Source organism: Bos mutus, chromosome 17 (genome assembly GCF_027580195.1).
Source record: "Bos mutus isolate GX-2022 chromosome 17, NWIPB_WYAK_1.1, whole genome shotgun sequence".
NCBI lineage: Eukaryota > Metazoa > Chordata > Mammalia > Artiodactyla > Bovidae > Bos > Bos mutus.
In genome coordinates, this window is record NC_091633.1 from 28473429 (window position 1) to 28493869 (window position 20441).

The 20441-nt window shown below is 39.2% G+C and overlaps 1 protein-coding gene across 7 annotated transcripts; it reads right to left on the minus strand.

Annotated features, from left to right (window-relative positions):
• Positions 1 to 5121: 5121 nt before the first annotated feature.
• On the minus strand, positions 5122 to 17327 carry ZNF140 (zinc finger protein 140). 7 transcript variants are annotated; one of them, XM_070386403.1, is made up of 5 exons: positions 17309 to 17327; positions 16588 to 16640; positions 14930 to 15056; positions 14579 to 14677; positions 5122 to 7077 (listed from the first exon to the last, which is right to left on the minus strand). In XM_070386403.1, exons 2-5 carry the CDS (start codon positions 16594 to 16596, stop codon positions 5909 to 5911), a joined length of 1404 nt encoding a protein of 467 aa, XP_070242504.1. In that variant the 5' UTR covers positions 16597 to 16640; positions 17309 to 17327; the 3' UTR covers positions 5122 to 5908. The 7 variants fall into 7 exon arrangements, with proteins under 7 accessions (XP_070242504.1, XP_070242503.1, XP_070242505.1 ...); XM_070386402.1 differs by lacking the exon at positions 17309 to 17327 and adding an exon at positions 16973 to 17251; XM_070386404.1 differs by lacking the exons at positions 14930 to 15056; positions 17309 to 17327 and adding an exon at positions 16973 to 17251 and having other exon boundaries at positions 14579 to 14674.
• Between the last annotated feature and the right edge of the window lie 3114 nt (positions 17328 to 20441).

The window sequence follows — 20441 nt, forward strand, 5'->3', positions numbered from 1 at the left end:
TATCAGTTCTTTAGAAATCTTTCCTCAGAGGTTGAAATTATTGCTTTTTTAAAAATTACACTGGCTATTGTAAAAATCCTGGGAAACTAGGAGTCTACTGTAGCAGTTCTTGTGTGAAATTTGAATTACAGAAAATTGTCATTTACTTAGCATAAAGAGTTCTATTAAGACAGTAATTAACATATTTAACATCAGTAGGAAATTCACAGACTAATAAATGTAATGACATAAACTGTCCTATAGTTTAAGAAAGGCATAGCAAACAGGTAAAGTTATATTTTTCACCAGTCAGCAAAATTTCACATTGAATCTGAAATTTCTATTTTCTGATCAATTTCCATTTTTATATATAATGTTTTCCTCTGTGATATTGAGAGTATTGGTGATAGAGAATGTAATACTTTAAAAAATAAATTTTTAAAAAGTTTTAAAAGTATAATAAATTTACTACCTTTCCTCTCTCCTACCCTTTAAAGGTAGACTTTTTGAAAGTGTTACTGAAGACTTGCTCTCTTTCTCCCAAGTCATTAACACCCAGTCTCCAAGGTCTGCTGCCTTTTTGCTTTGAAATTTCTTTGAAGGACTGAACAAGTTTCCTGTCCTGAGACGTGCTGTATAATGTTCAATAGAAAGTTATTTGGAGTCATTTCTCAGTAACAAAACTTGATCCAGCCTTAACTCTGTGTGGGTATCTTAAGTCCCGTGAAGCATTGGTTGCTGCTTTCTAAGACAATATGGAATTCTGGTAGTAACTTCTTGTTTTAAAGTTGAAGCTTAATACTTTTTTGGGAGACTTATAAAAACTCTTTTTTTTTACTGAAACATAATAGAGAAATGTGTATAGCTTAGTGAATTTTCTCAAATAGAATATACTAATTAATTGGCCCCTAGATCAAGAGAGAGCCAAACAAGTACTTTTACCACTTTCCCAATGCTGGCTCCATCCATCCATCCCCTCTTACCATGTATTAATTATCATGCTTCTCTAGTTTCATGTATATTTTAAACTACCACAAACTACTGTGTCAAATTCATTTATATTTCTTGCATATTCATCTTTAAAGCAACCATTTAAAATATTATCCATTGTTAGCTCACTGGCCTTGATTTGGCCCATAGGCCTTAGTTTCCCAATACTTGTGTATTGCAAGTTTCCATCTAGGATCAGTTCATACTGCCTGAAGAGCTCATTGTAGTATTTCTTTTAGTCATAGCTGTGCTACACAAATTCCCTCTGTTTTTGTTTATCTGAAACATCCTTATTTCAACGTTGAAGGTTTTTTTAGTTGGTATAGAAATCTAGACTGGTATCAGTATCAGTTCAGTAACTCACTTGTGTCTAACTCTTTGTAACCCCATGGACTGCAGCATGCCAGGCTTTCCTGTCCATCACCAACTCCTGGAGCTTACTCAAACTCATGTCCATAGAGTCAGTGATGCCATCCTCTGTCATCCCCTTCTCCTCCTGCCCTCAATCTTTCCCAGCAACAGGGTCTTTTCCAGTGAGTCAGTTCTTCACATCAGGTGGCCAAAGTACTGGAGCTTCACCTTCAGCATCAGTCCTTCCAATGAATATTCAGAACTGACTTCCCTTAGGATTGACTGGTTGAATCTCCTTGCAGTCCAACAGCCTCTCAAAAGTCTTTTCCAACACCACAGTTCAAAAGCATCAATTCTTCGGTGCTCAGCTTTCTTCACAGTCCAACTCTCACATCCATACATAACCACTGGAAAAACCATAGCCTTGACTAGATGGACCTTTGTTGGCAAAGTAATGTCTCTGCTTTTTAATATGCTGTCTAGGTTGGTCATAGCTTTTCTTCCAAGGAGCATGCATCTTTTAATTTCATGGCTGCAGGCATCATCTGCAGTGATTTTGGAGCCCCCTGCCCCCCCCACCCCTCCCACCAAATAAAGTCTCTCACTGTTTCCACTGTTTCCCCATCTATTTGCCATGAAGCAGTGTGACCGGATGCCATGATCTTAGTTTTATGAATGTTGAATTTTAAGCCTACTTTTTCACTCTCCTCATTCACTTTCATCAAGAGGCTCTTTAGTTCTTCTTTGCTTTCTGCCATAAGGGTGGTATCATCTGTGTATTTGAGGTTATTGATATTTCTCCTGGCAATTTTGATTCCAGCTTGTGCTTCATCCAACCTGGCATTTCACATGAGGTACTTTGCATATAAGTTAAATAATCAAGGTGACAATATATAGCCTTGACATACTCCTTTCTGTTGTTCTATGCACATTTCTAACTGTTGCTTCTTGACCTGCATACAGATTTCTCAGGAGGCAGGTCAGGTGGTCTGGTATTCCCATCTCTTGAATTTTCCACAGTTTGTTGTGATCCACACAGTCAAAGGCTTTGGATAATCAATAAAGCAGATGTTTTTCTGGAACTCTTTTGCTTTTTCTATGATCCAACTGATGTTGGCAATTTGATCTCTGGTTTTTTTCCTTGTCAGCACTTTAAAGGCATTGTTGCATTATCATCTGACTTCCATCATTTCATTTGAGCAGGAAGTTTTCAGTCTTATTGTTGCTCCTTTGAAGGTAATCTCTCCTATCCCATACCAGTTTTAGATAACCAGGTTTTACTTTTTATTACAATGTGCCTGCTTGGAATTTGCTCAGCTTTTTGAATCTGTAGATTATCTTGCATCATTTCTAAGATTCTTGAGTGAATTCCTCAACTATTTCTTCTGTCATTCTCTCTTCTTAAAAGACTGTAACTACACATGTTAGAACTTTTGAGTTTGTCCTAAATGTCTGTGCCTTACACTCATCTTTTTTCCCTTCTCTCTCCTCTGTCTCTGTTTTAGTATGGATAATTGGATAATCATGACAACAGAGTCATAAAAATATTGCAACTCTTTCAGAGCTACAATGGTTTCCTTCTGGTGTTTCACATCTTTTGAGTATGCAAACCTAAAATACTTGTATATCTGAAATACAAACTCCTTATACTACATAGATTAAAATGTTCATATTGGATGTTTACCCTTTCACATGTATTGAGATGGTCACACTATATGTCACTATTGTTTCTTTGTCAAACAAATTGGAACTGAAATAATATACGAGTAATTTAAAGTACATCATATACTTTATTTCTGCCATTTTCTTTTCTATCTTGTATTTGGCTGGCCATTGTTACTGAATTTCATCTTGAAAAACAAGAAGCTTTTCTTTTAGTCTTCTGCTACCTCTGCAATAGCTTATTTAAAAAAACTGTTATGTTAACCATGGAAAGATGTACTACAGATTTCTGTACTAAAATTGAGTGAAAGCAAAATTGCCAGCACTGCACTGCTATGACAAAGAAAGCATACTGTATAAATGAAAATATCCAAACTTTCACTCTTTTCAGTGTTTTGACGTATCTTTTATTGTATAATTTAGGAATTAACTATATTTTAATGTATTTGATGCATTATCTGTACTTTAATTAAATGAAAAACAACAACATAGTTCTTATTTTCTGAAGTATTTTACCACAAACGAACAAGAGGAACTTTGGGTGAATTATGTAGTTCAGAATGATGCTGCATGAAGTAAATTTTAGGGGAAAGTTCTTATTTTTTATAAAATTATCCAAGCAACATATCTGGTGAACTGACTTTGTGGTGGCCTGCAAAGACACTCTGTTCCTGAGTGCCCCTCACTCACCTGAGCATAGGCCTGTTCCCATTTTTTCCATCATTCTTCATTCTCCCTTGCTCCAATAAGGAGACCACATTTGGTTTAGAAATAGAAAGTCCTGCTTATAAGGAGAAAACAGATAATTCAACATATTATGTTTTTCCTAGATCCTAGGGAAGAGAAGCAGTAGAAGAACCAAAGCAGAATGCATGCCACTTCCAACTTGTACCAATTTAAAACATTACTTCAAGAACATGGACTACAAATTCAGCCAGGCAACTTGGAGCTTATGTCCTGATATTTCCTATGGAGAAGGCAGATTCCTAAATTCAGATTCTGAATTTGGAGGAATAGTACCCACCTTAGACCAGATTCCTATAGTCCTCCATCATTACATTCCCATACAAAAATTTGGGGCAGAGTTTAATCAGCCTCATTCCTCCTGGGAGAAGTTTATGGTCATACCTCTGAATGTAACAAATATATTTGAGATGATAAATATATTCTTGTTCATCAAAGATTGCCACAGGATGCAAGGGAAATTAATCATATTGGCCACCACTATAGGAAAATGGGGTTTATAGAGTGGAGCTGTTCTAATAGTTTGAGGCTTTGAATGGTTCTAGAAAAGTAAATATTAGCTGCTATGTGTTTTGTTGTTACATTGAGTGGAAAAGAAATATGTTAGCTTTCACCTTGTGAAAGAACATGAAAAAATATGCATTAATGAAGCACTTACTGCTGCTAGGTCGCTTCAGTCATGTCCGACTCTGTGCGACCCCATAGACAGCAGCCCACCAGGCTCCCCCGTCCCTGGGATTCTCCAGGCAAGAACACTGGAGTGGGTTGCCATTTCCTTCTCCAATGCATGAAAGTGAAAAATGAAAGTGAAGTTGCTCAGTCGTGTCAGACTCTTCTCGACCCCATGGACTGCAGCCTACCAGGCTCCTCTGTCCATGGGATTTTCCAGGCAAGAGTATTGGAGTGGGGTGCCATCGCCTTCTCCGAAAGAAGCACTTATCCAAGTGCTAAATCATGTATTTCGTGTACTAAATGCAAGAGAAGTTCTTTAAAAGGAGCAGTCAGATGCCTCAAAGATAAGACAATCTTTAAAATGGGAGAATAAAGAATGGGCAGGTATATGTAGAGATGAAAACATAATTGATTTGACAAATATGTGATTACAAAAGAAATGTTCTTGAGCAAAAGAGGAAAACAACCTTGGCATTTTCCTGTGATGTACCTTATTTACAGTTATTTCAGACTGATTAAGACAACTAGTCAGATTCAAGTGTAAACATGAATTATCATAACCTTAGGTCCAAACTGTGACTCAAAGTTAAAACCATAAAATATCTAAAAATGCTTCTGTATCTTTATGTTTACAAAAGCACGCTACTCTTGATATCAATATTATGATAGTTGCAGTTTAAGAATCACACTTGCTGTGAAGAAACAAACTCAGCCAGTACCACATTTAATTTACTATAAATCAAAAGATTTATTCATAGCTTTTATGAATTTGCTTTTTAAAAAAGCCAAAACATTCCCATAAAAAAAAAAAAAAAAAACAGAAAACTCCCACATCAATTTTGTCCAGTATAACTTCTTAGAACTCTAAGATTTTGCCACACTCATTACAATGGTGGTTTTTCCCCAGTATAATTCAGTAGGTTTGAAATACTGAAGAAAGTCACCCTGTGTTAAGTTCATTTATAGGGTTGCTTTTCCCCCCTTAGGAAGAGTATTTTAAAATTTCTCATTGTGTTTGACTTTTCTTCATTATGAATTTTCTAATCTCCAGGAAAAAGTACAGGCTTCCCTGGTGACTCAGCAGTAAAGAATCTGCCTGCAATGCAGGAGATGCAGGGTTGATCCCTGGGTCAGGAAGATCCCCTGGAGAAGGAAATGGCAAAGCATTCCAGTGGTCTTGCCTGGGAAATCTCACGGACAGAGGAGCCTGGCAGGCTACAGTCCATGGGGTCGAGCTGGACACGACTTAGTGACTAACCCACCACCACCACCACCATCAACAGATGAAGAATCTTCTCAATACTGATTGATTTCATCTTCTATTGTTACAAAAGAGAATGAGCAGCTATTAATGGCTTTCCCAAATATTCCTGGGGGTTTTCTCCAGAATACTGACTACAGCATAGACCACATTTTAATCACAACATATTCACATAAGGCTTCTTTTCAAGAGTTCACTGAAGTCAAAGTAAGGCATTAACTACTTTTTTTTTTTTTAACCTATACATTCTTAGGTTTTTTCTATTGTGTGAATTCCCTGGTGTTCAGTAAGGAATGAGTGGTAATTAAATGAATTTTCATATTCATAGGGGTTCTCTAGAGTGTGTGTTCTCTCATGTTTAGCAAGGTTTGAGCTCCAGCTGAAGGATTTATTGCATACCTTACATACATAGGGCTTCTCCCCAGTATGAGTTATCTGATGTAGAATGAGGGAAAAGCTCCTACTAAAGGTTTTGTCACATTCAGTACATGCGTAGGGTTTTTCTCCAGTATGAATTTTCATATGTTGTGCAAGGGATGCATGCCATGTGAAAACTTTACCACATTCATCACATTCATATAGCTTTTCTCCAGCATGAATTCTCTGATGTTTGATAAGGAAGGAGTGGCAACGGAAGGCTTTACTGCATTCATTACATTCATAGGGGGTTTTGGAGGTATGGACACTCTGATGTCGGGTAAGATGTGAAGAACGGCGAAATGCCTTTCCACACTCAATGCATTCATAAGGTTTCTCTCCAGTGTGTGTAATCTGGTGACGAATGAGTTCAGAGCCACTGCTAAAGGCCTTCCCACATTTCCTGCATACATACTGTTTCTTTCCTATGTGAATTCTCTGATGTCGAGTGAGGTTTGAGGCACGACTAAAGGCCTTTCCACATTCAGTACACTCATAGGGTTTCTCCCCAGTATGTGTTCTCTGGTGTTCAATGAGGAAAGAAAGGTAACTGAATGTTTTATTACAGTCTTTACACTCATGGGGTTTCTTTCCTGTATGTATCATCTGATGTTTTACGAGGTTTGAGATCTGGCTAAAGGTTTTCCCACATTCCTTACATACATATGGTTTCTCTCCAGTATGAGTTCTCTGATGTAACACAAGGGAAAAGCGCCGACTGAAAGTTTTTCCACATTCATGGCATCCATAGGGTCTCTCCACAGTACTGACATTCACATGCTGAGACAGGGCTTCTTGATGTGAAGCTGTCACTTGCCTGATGCATCCCTGATTTCCCTGCAGCATCTCAGTATCACCCTCACATTTCCAGCCTTCTTTAAAACTGGAATACTCAGAGCCTTGGCTTAGAAATCTTTCCATTATCAAATACTGGGATGAATCATCTTCAAATATGACATTTTTTGGAGAAAACTCTTTGATCTCACCATTTGACTTTGAAGCTGAAAAAACAAAGCAAATTTTTTTTTTTATTTTTTGTATTGAGTAACAAACGTCATTCTTCCATTTTAAAATGAGAATTACATTGAAAAACATATCTTAGCATTGCATGACTTTTATAGTTGTCATGTCTTTGAAATCTGAGCAGTATATCCAGAAATCCAGAAATTCAGAAGACATTAAATAAGAAAGATGTAGGTGAATTAGGAGACTAAAAATAAGTAATTGAAGGTGAGGGAAAAACAAAACTATTAGTAAGATAAATAATTGTAAAGGATAGGTGGTTAATCATCCTCACCTCTATTTAAACTTTATTTGCTGTCAGAATGACTTGAAAATGACAACTGCATCTGCAACTCTGGAAGTTTAAAATTATTTCCAACTTGGTATACAGATTCAACAAAATTCGAATCAAAATCCCAGCAAGTTATTTCACAGATCTCAACAAACTGACTTTAAAGTTTATACAAAAAAGAAAATGACCTAGAATACTTAACATAACACTGAACAAGAGTCAAAGGACTGACTCTTGACTTCAAGACTTCTGTAATGCTATAGTAATCAGTATAGAGCAGCACTGGTGCAAGACTAGACAAGGAGATAAACAGAACAGAGCAGAGAGTGCAGAACAGATCTGCATGATTAAAGTCAACTGATCTTTGACAAAGGAGCAAGGACAACATAAGAAGCAAATACAGCCTTCTCAAAAAATGGTACTGGAACAACTAGACATCCACATGCATAAAAATGAACCTAGACACAGATTACATTGTTAACAAAAATTAACTCAAAATGGATCACAGAACTAAATGTAAAATACAAAACTATAAAACTTCTAGAAGATAACAAAGGAGAAAACCTAGATGATGTTAGTTATATTGATGACTTTTTAGATATAACATCAAAGGCACAATCCATGAAAGAAGTAATTGATAAGGTGGACATCACTAAAATTAAAAACCTCTGTTCTGAAATAGCCAATGTCAAGGGAGTAAGAAGACAGGATGAAAAGACTGAGAGAAAATATTTGCAAAAATACATATCTGACAAAAGTTACTACCCAAAATATACAAAGAACTCTTAAAACTCAACAATAAGAAAATGAACAACCCAATTTAAAAATAGGCAAAAGACATGAACAGACACCTCACCAAAGAAGATATATAGGTGGCAAGTAAGAATATAAAAAGATACTCAACATCATATGTCATTAGGAAATTGTAAATTAAAATGATATACCACTACACACCTATCAAAATAGCCAAAATTCGATTCTCTAACAACATATGCTGGAAGGATGTGGAAAAACAGGAAATCTTATTCATTGCTGGTGGGAATGAAAAATGGTACAGCCACTTTGAAAAACAGTTTGTCAGTTTCCTATAAAACAGAACATCCTCTTATCATACAATTCAGCAATCACATTCCTTGGTATTTACATAAATAATTAAAACATGTCCACACAAAAACCTACACATGGAAGTTTACAGCAGCTTTATTAATAACTGTCAAAACTTAGAAACAAGATGTCTTTCAGTAAGAGAATGGAAAACCATGATACAGCCAGACTATGAGATATTTCTCAGCACTAAAAAGAAATGAGCTATCAAACCATGAAAAGGTATAAAGGAATAAGCCTTAAATGCATAATATTAAGTGAAAAAAGCCAATCTGAAAAAGCTAAATACTATGAATTCAACTATATGATACTCTGGAAAAGGAAAAACTATGGAAACAGTAAAAAGATCCATGGTTGCCAGGGGTTGGGGGAAGAGAGTGATGAATAGGCAGAGAATAAGAATGTTTAGGGCAGTAAAACTATTCTGTATCATACTAACATATGGATACATGTCATTAAACATTTGTCAAAATGCACAGAATGTACAACACCAAGAAAGAACCTTTAAGGTAAACTATGGACTTAGGGTGATACTGATATGTCAAGGTATGTTCATCAGTTGTGAAAAATGTAATACTGTGGATGTTGTCAGGAAGACCAAGCAAGGGTGGGAATGGGCAGGGGAACTCTGTACTTTCCACTCAGTTTTGCTGTGAACCTAAGACTGCTTTTTAAAAAAATAGTTTATTAATTAATAGAAAAATCATTATATTATTTGCAGGGAAGGTTTAAGATATTATTAAAATGCTAAAGACTGAGAGAGATAAATATACAAAGTCATTAGCATTCCTATAGAAAAGCAATATAACTTCTTAGAAAAGAAACTTTAAAAAGTTTCTTAAGAATAAATTCAATAACAGGGGTACAGAGATTTTACAAAGAAAATTCAAAATCTTGAGAAGCTGTACAGGTAACTCCTAAAAGTGTACTTTAACTCAGCATCAGTATCACGGGGGCTTGTTAAAAATGTAAATTCTTGAGTTCTACTCCACACCTAATCACTCAAAATTTCTGGAGAGGGGCCTGGAAGTATGTTTTAAAACAATCCAGAGGACTAAAATTTGAGAAGCACTGTGATCTCTCTCAAGATCTAGAATATTCAGTTGCCTACTGAATTTATATACTTGAGTATCCCAAAGATCCAAAATTTAGTAAGTTACAAATTGATATAATCTTTCTTTTTTCAAACTTGCTCATCCTTTTTTTCTTCCAAGAAATAATACCACCAGCAAAAAAAGTGATGTCAATCACAATTCCTCAGTCATCGTCATGTCATTTATCTAGTCAATCACCAGGTCTTTCTGAGTTCACGTCCTTACTTTGTTGCCATTTGCATACCTTCTTCCATTTCCTGGACACCTCCATGGTTCAGGTGATGATTACATCTAGATTACCTTATGGAAATAACTCTTAAATGGCTATCCTGTTTCCTAGGCTTGCTTCCAATAAATCTGTTTCCCAAACTTCAGCCAGAAGGATGTCACTAAAGTGCTCGCCAGCCTAACATCTTTGGATGACTTCCTATTAGCCTAGGGATGAACTCTAAGTTCATTAATACGGCCTGTAAAATACCTGTATGATCTGACCAGTCAGTGCTTTCCAGAACCATCCTTAATTCTCACCATTTTCCTCCTACACTTTATACTTTTGCTCAGTCTAAACTGAACCTCATCCTCTCACTTTATTAGCATGATCTTTATGCATGCTGTAACTCTGAGGTTTTTTTTTTCCCTTCACTTATAAAATATGAATGGCTCCCAGCGTGTACAGATGGAGTAAGTACACTCTGGCTGCTCTCCCACTAAGTACAAGTGAAAACCATGAACAGTGCATAAAGGAGCTAGCTGAGCACTCTAAAAAGGTAAATGGTAGCAAGCTGACTGCAGAAGGAAGTCAGAACACAAAGTAACACAACTGGTGGTGAGTTTCTTGTATTTTTTCCCATCTCCACTCTCTCCAGGCCTAAAGTTAAATGCAATCTGAAAGCAAGAACTGGGCAATAGGTAAAGAGCTCCAAGAGAAGCCTCTATTTCTGTCTTATAAATGGGAAAGGGGGTCGATACAGAGAAATCTTGTTTGTTCATTTCCCATTCTCTTCTGCTCAAACTCAAAGCACGCTGCAGCAGGGATGGCCATATAGGCAATTAACACTCCAAGGCAGGGTAACATTTCCTCCCTCAGCAGAAAAACCTATGGTCCTAAGAGTACAGGGGTAATACCCCTCACCCTGTTTTTTCTCTCCGTCCCCTTGTTGCATGGCTACAGAGGCAGACAAAGTTACAGAAGTGCAAAGAGGAACCTAAAGGTCTACCTTTCTATCCAGAAGACCTGAAAGAGGGGGCCCTGCGAGCCAAAAAGGAAAGGGGAGATTGTGAAAAAAGGAGCTCAAGAAAGTGATCTCATAAAGTTGTGTATGAAATTCTGGGCTCATCCTTGAGCTGTGCATGCATGGATCTGACCCTAAATAGCACACCTAAAGCTGAACCCACTGTCTAAGTTCCAGAAAGGCCACTAAGAGGTGCTTATGGGGACAAATAAAATAGACCTGCAAAGGCTTTGAAAACCAGACTGTCGTTGGAACCATGTACAGAGAAAACAGGTTAGAACTTATCCATATTGACAGCCTGCTTAAATAAAGTTAATATCTCAACAGGATTTAAATAAGACCCAAAGTCTTAATATTTAAAAAAAAGTTACAACTCAGAGTTACAGGACATAGAGGAATATTTCATCATCCCACAAGGAAAAGATAATCCAGTTATAAACACATTTATGAGTCATTTATATATGGATAGTGCATTAAAACAAAATTAGGGAAAACTGTTATTCTGATGTGAAAATATTCCAATTGTATAGAAAATATCCCTATACTTTATACATGATAATGAAGTACTATATAGTGAAGTGTCAAGATGTCTGTAAATGACATTATTCAGCAAAAAAAGGAATGAGGTGAGGCAAATACAATCAAATGTTATCCAGTATTAAATCCATAACTGACTGTATTGATTTATGCAAAGATAGAAAAATAGAAAAAAAATAGGGAACCCAGAAACATACACAAAAACTTAACTTTCTGAAGACTGTTTTGGCTATTCGGGGTCTTTTGTGTTTCCATATGAATTGTGAAATTTTTTGTTCTAGTTCTGTGAAAAATGCCATTGGTAATTTGATAGGGATTGCATCAAATCTGCAGATTGCATTTGGTAGTATAGTCATTTTCACAATATTGATTCTTCCTACCCAGGACACAAAAACTTAATTTATGAGTAACCAGTGAAGGAAAGGACAGACATATCAGTAAATGGTACCTTGAGAAATGGAAGACAACAAAGAAGACACCAAAATTGACCACTAAGTCATGTGATACACAAAAATAAATCCAAAGTGAACCATGGATCTAAATGTGAATGGCAAAACGACTAGGCTTTTAAAAAAGAAAATCTAAGAAAACATCATCATGACCTCATGGTAGGGAAATATTTCTTAAACACATCCAAAAAAAAAAAAAAACCTCATAAAGGGAAAGACTGATGAATCTGACCACACTAGAATTAAGATTTCTGTTCATTAAAAGAGGTTTTAAGGGGAAAAGTAAGTCACATGTAAGAGAAGATATTTGAAGTGAACAGAATTGCAAAGGATTTGTATCCAAAATTTGTAACTCCTACAAAACAAAAAAGGAATACAATAAATGAGCAAAAACTAAGAGGCACTTCATAAATGAGGGTAAATTTATAAAAATTTTAATTTATAAATTATTTTATAATTTTATACTTATTTTATAAATTTATAAAAATACTGCACAATAAACATCAGCAAAAATGAAAAGGTAAATTTATAAAAATTTTAATTTATAAATTATTTTATAACTTTATATTTATTTTATAAATTTATAAAAAATACTCAATAAACATATGAAAAGGTGCTCAACTTCATCAGTAATTGTAGAATGCACATTTAAACTATATTAAGCTCCCACTGCACACACTCCTGACAGGTGTGCTATCTCCTGACAGGTGTGAAGATTATGATATCTAATAGTACATGGTGTTGGTAAACATGGGGAGCAAGAGGAACTCACTTATGGTGTCTGTGGAGTGCAAAGTCAGTAAAAACACTTTGGAAAACATTTTGGCATCATCTAATGATGTGAAAGAGGCACATCATCCTCTGGCTCAGCAATCCCAGTTCTAGATATAAACCATAGGAACCCTGTGCCAGGATGTGCCAGGACCCAAGGACAACAGCAATGTTACTTACAACAGCCCTAAACTGCAAATAACCCAAGAACCTGTCAATAACAGAATGGATAAACTGGGTTGTATCTACTTGTACAATGAAACAAACTCGTAGATCAATATGCAAAATACCTGAATACTATAATAATTTTGAGAGAAGTAAATTAGAACATACATATTATGATTATCTGTATAAAAAGTTCACAAACATACAGATGTAAACAAGTGACTAGAGACACAAACAGTTGAAAAAACTATAAGAAAACCAAGGAAGTTACTATCATTAAAGAAAATTAATTACCTTTGCAGGGGGTGCAGTGGGGGTGACTGGGATGAGCACCCAAAGAGCTCTTAGGGACTCAGGACTTCTGTGTTTACTGACCTGAGTGGTAGTTACATGGGTGTCTTATAATAATTTAAGCTGCATGTTTATGTTTTATGCCTTATTTCTGTGAGCTATTTCACCTTTCAAAAAAGTTATGGGGGAACAGTTCCTCAGAACTATCTGAGGTGCTGTCTCCCGGGCTGCAGTGCTCATTTTGCCCCAAATAAAATTTAACTCGCCAAAAAAAGGGGGTACTGGAAGGAGCACACAAAAATTTCAAGAGCTATATTAAAGTAGTGGTATTCGAGGCTTTTTATTCAACTCATTCTTTGATGAGGAAGTTTCTGGGCACTTGTCCCACCTTGTGACTTTCAGCCATACGGGACTCTGTTTCCATGTCCTTATTCCTGAAAGTCTTGCTCTCAAAGTCAGAACTCTGTTTTCAAGGCATCTTCTGTCCTGTCACTAGTCCTTCCATTAGCTTCTTCTCTTTAAATGTAAATGTTCACCTGTTATCTCCAGAGGACCACTCTCTAAAGGCCAGTATATTTCCAACAGAGGTTGGCTTCAGAATCAACTACAGAACTTATGCAAATTGTCATAAATACATACAATTTAGGCTCCAAAGGTCGTCTATGTCAGAATCTTAAATGGCGGAGCATGGCCATATTGATTTTTAAAGAGCTTCACCAGCAATTTTATTTCAACCTAACATGAAGAAGGCTTTCAAAGCCCTTCTCAATCAATCTCATTGCTTCTATTTTTTCCTTCTTAATACAAGATTCCCACTTTTACATTCCTAATTTGAATTCTTTTCTAAGACATATTCCAGTAGTCTGTTGCACCTCTCTACTTGGAAATACCGTCCTCTACTCACACCATGCATATCTCAAACTAATTCACCACATTTTCTCAAAAACTGACCCTTTTTCTGTCTTTTCTATTCCTGTTATTACTATCCCTATTTCAATTACCCAGGTTTTTAACACCAACTGGAAATTCCTTTCTTCTCATTGTTGAACTGCCAACTTGAGGACCTCTAACCAAGTTATTTACAGACCCACTATCTCACTATGCCATGCCTTCTACTCTCTGAGGCATACTACCTAAGAGAAAGTCTTAATGAGATTAAAAAATAAATATTGTTAATATATTAGTGAAGGAATAAACCCATTAATTAACCAAAGCCTAATGAATCACTTAAGAGGGTTAGAACAGCAATATAAAGGAAAAAATATACACCTTTTAACTTAAGACAATAAAAGCACATATGTCAATTTTTGAAAGAAAGAGAAGAGAAATAAAGTGAGAAAAAGGATGAGAAGAGAACTGAAGGCAGACAGGTAGGTAGGTGTGAAGTGATCCCCTTCACAGGGGAAGGCAAGACTGTGAGGGCAAGACCTCACAGTTCCCTCCCGTATCTCTGGTACCTTTCAAGGAAAACTTTCTATCCAACATATAAAAAAAGTACTGCTTTCTCACTGACTGGTTGGGTTGTTATTTTAAAAAACTTCATTACCAGCTTCTCACTCACTCACCTGGAAACAGCTCTCTGCTTACATCTCCATTCCCCAGCCAGGGCTCTTTCCCTTGTTCCAATAAGGAAACCACATCTGGCTTAGACATGTTAAGACCTGCTTGTGGAAAATGAAATACATTCAAAATTAGTCCTTGAATCCTTACCAAAAAAGAGGCCATTATTAGAAATGCCAGATATAAATATGAAAGATGTCAAAACACTAGTTGAAGTTATAATCCTCCTCTTGAAAGAAAAAAAAAAACAAAAAAAACTTTCCTTCCTTGGGAATATTCAGTCAGATAATCAAGATTCACAACAGTCATCCTAAAGGTCAAGTTCTGCATGAGAGGAGATGAGAGGAAATACCTACCCAGTGACACCAGGTGGCCATAGTTCTCCAACATTACATGTCTGTACAAATCTCTCTGAGCAGGCTGGAGCCATTCCCACTCCTCCCGGGAGAAGTCTATGGACACATCTCTGAATGTCACTGACCCCTGAAATGACATACATACATCTGTACAACCAGCATCTATGCTCCCAAAGGCCCTGATCAAGGAGTGAAATGAGTCCACTGTGGAGGGTGGACAGTGTACGTAAGTAGTGCAATGACAGTTTTCAGTATTCTGAGTTATTATTAAGAATATAAGTAAGAGCTTAGCTGTTTTGTTTTATTCTGTAGTTGAAGAAAAAAAATATGCTTTGTCCTGAGATAATTTATAATTTTGTGACTGTACATGTGAACAACATGTAAACATTCTTAAGATCTCACAACACTTTATGAATAATGAAGACAATCCCTTTATGTTTAATAAGGGATGTATATTTTCCTTAATACCAGCCTACTTTAGCGGGGGCTTCCCTGATGGCTCAGCAGTAAAGAATCCGCCTGCCAATGTGGGAGGCACAGGCCACATGGCTTCGGTCCCTAGGTTGGGAGGATCCCCTGGAGAAGGAAAGGACAATCCACTCCACTAATCTTGCCTGGGGAAATCCCATGGACAGAGGAGCCTGGGAGGCTACAGTCATGGGGTTGCATAGAGTTGGATATGCATTAGTGACTAAACCAACAACAACATTTTAAAATGATTTGACAAGAATTTCTTCATAGTCACTACTGGCTGTAGCATACAGCAGCAGCACCTGTTTAAGGGACACACACCCAGGTTTATCCCAGGCATCCCCATTTCTGAGAAATAGCTGTGAAACTTGGAGACAATTTCAGCAAAGTCATGGAACAAGAGAATAAAGACTAAAGTATAAGAACATTCCAGGGTGGAACCTAAAGCTTTTTCCCTCAGGGTTGGGGGAATAATAAGCCCCTGCTTTGCAGCACTGGAGTGATCCACATAGCCATTAGGCATGAAGGGGATTTTTAAAAGTCCCAAACTAGTAACAGTTCCAGAGGTATGACAGAGTTATATTTTACAGTTAAAAACAAAAATTCAAGTCGCTATAACTTGTTATAGATTATTGGCTAATAAAGGAAGCTGTTTCCTAATATAATATACTGCACTGGGATCTGCAGTACAGAAGGAAACTGGACTCCCAGCAAAAGTTGGAGAGCCTCTGGATTTGGAGACAAGCATGAAAAAAAAGCAGGACAGAGAAATGAAACTGCATCCAGACGGAATAATTTGGACTGGATGGCCTTCTTGTCCCCCACCTCTGTGGAGCACAACTGCCTGCCAAGCATTTAGCCTCAACTAAAACAATCAATAAAATAATAATAATAAAATAATCAATAAAAACAGGACGAATAAGTGAAAGAACGGCAGCGGGAGAGAGAAGCCTAAAGCACTCCTCATTCCACCCAATTTGTTTGGCAAAAGGAGAACGGGACAGCCAGGTCTACGTTCAGACCCCGCCCACATCGGGACAGCGCCCCCAGCGCCGAGCCCTCAGCGAACCCTCTCACGTCCTCTCAAGCACAAGAGAGGGAGGCAGGGCAGGTACAAGGGTAGGGGTTACAGGAGAAGGAAAGCCTGTGTAAACAGCTGCATTTAGAAGAAAGGAAACACAATTTACCTGCGACATGGCTCAGGGTAGGGCCGGCTGAGAACGTAGCGTGGAGGGCAGAGCTGGGGGAGAGAGAAAGAAGCTGAGGCACTGCCCGCGGCGCCGTGCGGGCGAACCGGGCCGGGCTGGGGGCCAGTCGCTCCGCAACCACCGCCCTCGTCACGCAGGATCAGGGGCGTCCACGACAGCTCCCTCCTCGCCGCGGCAGGGGCACCCAGCCTGGGCCGGACCCGAGGCCGCAGCGCCGCAGCCTTTAACGGGGCCGCAGCTGGGGCATCTCCTCCGCGCTGCCGGCTGGGCAGCCACGACTTCCAGAGCTCGGGATGAGGCCACCGCCCTTGGTCACCTCAGCCCCGGCGGGGGCCGGCTCGGGCAGGGCGGACCCTTCTCCTACCTCGGTCAGTACAGGACAGTTCTTGTCTCTGCAACGGGGACCCCGAGCCAGAGTCCCGCAAACTGCCCCTTCCGGAGCCTCAGCCACCGACCGCGACCAGGCCGCGGCCTCAGACAGCTCTGCTTCCCAGCACCCACCGCGGCCTCCGCGCCTCGCGGGCAGAGAGCCCCCCACACGACAACTCCCAGTAAGCCCCGCGCCCACAAGGTGAACGGGGCCTCAAACAACTACACTTCCCAGGGTCCACTGCGGCTTCAGCCTGAGTCCAAGCCATCCACGCTTGGACTACTGTTCCCAGAGTCGACTGCAGCCCTTGCCTTTGCTTCCAAGACTTACAGTCCAGACGGCGGCAGTGGCAGGACCCTCCTACCCGAGGGACTCTGACTCCCAGACCCTGGAGTCCGGTGTGGCAGCTCAACCACCGCGGTCGGGGCGGCCATCGGCGATCGTCCCCAAGCCGAGCCCAGATTGGCGAGCTGTCCGCGTGAGCAGAGGCGGCAGCCGGGCTTCCACCCTGAAGCTCCAGAGGGAGCCCCCGAGAGCTCTGTTCCTCCCCGTGCTGACAGCTCGGTCCCGAGCACACACAGAGGACTAAGCTCTGACAGAGCTCCGAGCTGAGGGGATGGGAGGTAGGGCGAGAAGCTTTGTATTGAGATGGGAAGGTTAGGAGAGATTAGGCCCACTGAATCAGGGAACCTTATGCTAGGTAGAGCTGAACAGTTTATGAAAAAAGATTAGAGACAAGAAAGAAAAATGATCTGTTAGCAAACTAAACTTGGATTGGCTCAGCCATCCACAGTACAACCAATCCACGGAAACAGGTTTGTGGTGACAGAAAGTGGTGCTTAAAAGACTCTGGGGAGATTTGGGAGAATGGCATTGAAACATGTATAATATCATGTATGAAACGAGTCGCCAGTCCAGGTTCGATGCACGATACTGGATGCTTGGGGCTGGTGCACTGGGACGACCCAGAGGGAGGGTATGGGGAGGGAGGAGGGAGGAGGGAGGAGGGTTCAGGATGGGGAGCACGGGTATACCTGTGGCGGATTCATTTTGATGTTTGGCAAAACTAATACAATATTGTAAAGTCAAAAAAAAAAAAAAAAAAGACTCGAACTCCCTGAGGGTTTTCAGTAAGTTTTTAAAGACACGATGAGACAGAGGGTTTGTGGGGTGCATCAGGTTGTGGACATTCTGATTTGCTGGCGGTGAGGTAATTGGGAGTCAGCAGCATCATGGCATCCGGTCCCATCACTTCATGGGAAATAGATGGGGCAACAGTGGAAACAGTGTCAGACTTTATTTTTTGGGGCTCCAAAATCACTGCAGATGGTAACTGCAGCCATGAAATTAAAAGACGCTTACTCCTTAGCTAGCTGAGGAGTAAGCAGAGACATTACTTTGCCAACAAAGGTCCGTCTGGTCAAGGCTATGGTTTTTCCCGTGGTCATGTATGGTTGTGAGAGTTGGACTGTGAAGAAGGCTGAGCACCGAAGAATTAATGCTTTTGAACTGTAGTGTTGGAGAAGACTCTTGAGTCCCTTGGACTGCAAGGAGATCCAACCAGTCCATTCTGAAGGAGATCAGCCCTGGGATTTCTCTGGAAGGAATGATGCTAAAGCTGAAACTCCAGTACTTTGGCCACCCACGCGAAGAGTTGACTCATTGGAAAAGACTCTGATGCTGGGAGGGATTGGGAGCAGGAGGAGAAGGGGACGACAGAGGATGAGATGACTGGATGGCATCACTGACTCGATGGACGTGAGTCTCAGTGAACTCCGGGAGTTGGTGATGGACAGGGAAGCCTGGCGTGCTGCGATTCATGGGGTCGCAAAGAGTCGGACATGACTCAGCGACTGAACTGAACTGAACTGATCGCCAACCTTCTGTTTCTAACTGGTCTGGGGTCTAGTACTAGCGGGCACCTTACAGTTAACCTCTTCAACCTGGTGAGGGTTTCGGTATCTGCAAAACAGCTCAAAGGAAGAGGCTTATTAGCATGTTATTTATAGCCCTTGAGAAACTAAAGGTCTTTGACTTTGTTTAATGGCTAATCTATTATTTTTTCTTGCTTGACTGTTTTCCTTTCTGAATTTTCTCACTTCTCTGATTAAATTTGTTCTTTGGAACTTGAGGAAGGCCTAGGAGGCTAAAGTTTTCCTACATTTCTGAATGCATGAACAGGATGAGGGGTGGTGGGGGAAGTTATTCTGGGAAGGCCCTATAGGGTCCTGCTCTGTTAACATTTTACTGCTATTCTTGGATACTCCTCAGTCTTGAGGGGGAACAGGTGTGGAATAAGAGAGGGGATAAAGTTTAGGATTGAGAGGTTAATTTGAAACTTGGCAGAGGAGCTCAGTTTTAGTTTCCATTTCTGTTTTAATTTTCCCCAACTCTTTGAGCAAATGTGAAACAGCCACTGTGGCTATTTCCTACTAAAGTGCCCTGTAGTCCTGCCTCAATTTGGGGAAATTGGACACAAAGTTGGAAATAGTCTACTTCCCAAGCTTAGCATCAACATTTTGTATTATGAATACATTACTTCTCTCTTTGATTGTTTTGTTATAGCACCTGGACAAACATTTGACAATTAGACAATTACAATAAGGATAATGACTAAAATGCACCCTTGTAGTATTCCTGAAAAGAGCCCTCCTATTTTATATGGCAACTGGGAAAATAAGTTTTGGAGTGTTTTTCTTTTTTGCCAAAATATAATTTAAAGAAATTTTATTAATGAATACAATTCTGCCTTTTGCCGACAGGCTATAGCTTGAGCTCTTTTGCCACTACTATTTCTTAAGTAGGAGAAAGATTTCATAGTTGTGAGGAGACATTAAGACCATGAGGTTCTGATTGGCAGCTGCTAACAGATATAATAGCTTTTGATATTTTATTTCAGATATTGTGACTAAGGTCAGAAGTTATGCTAACAGGGAAACATTTCATAGGCTAGGCATTTTGTCATCCATACTCAGTTGTCACAGAAGCATTGTACATGTTCTTTCATCAGTAGACTTTAATGTTTTGATGTTTTGTTAAATGTTTTGTTTTAATGTTTTGATAAAATGGCTGATGATGTCCTTAAGTCTGATAAAGTTTAGCTAACTCAAGTTCTTAGTAATATAGGATTGTGTCTGAACCTACATCCATAATGGCCACCCAGCTCCATTTTGGATGTATGAACCACAGTTACTTAATTCTGATTTTTAAATGCATTTTTCCTTACTGGCTAAAGCAGATATTCAGTGCATGTTTAGGCCACAAATAGATGGTTTTGTTTAGCCTAAAGTTCAAATTAAATCATGTATAAGCCAGAGTCACTTTCCCATACCTCAACATGTGAAAAAATTTTCCATCATTTCCCCCTTTTGATTGCAAATCTTTCAATAGAAAGCATTGATATAATCAACATATCTATCACTCTATACCATGGTGGGTCAGCTGCCTGTCCCAGATGCTGATC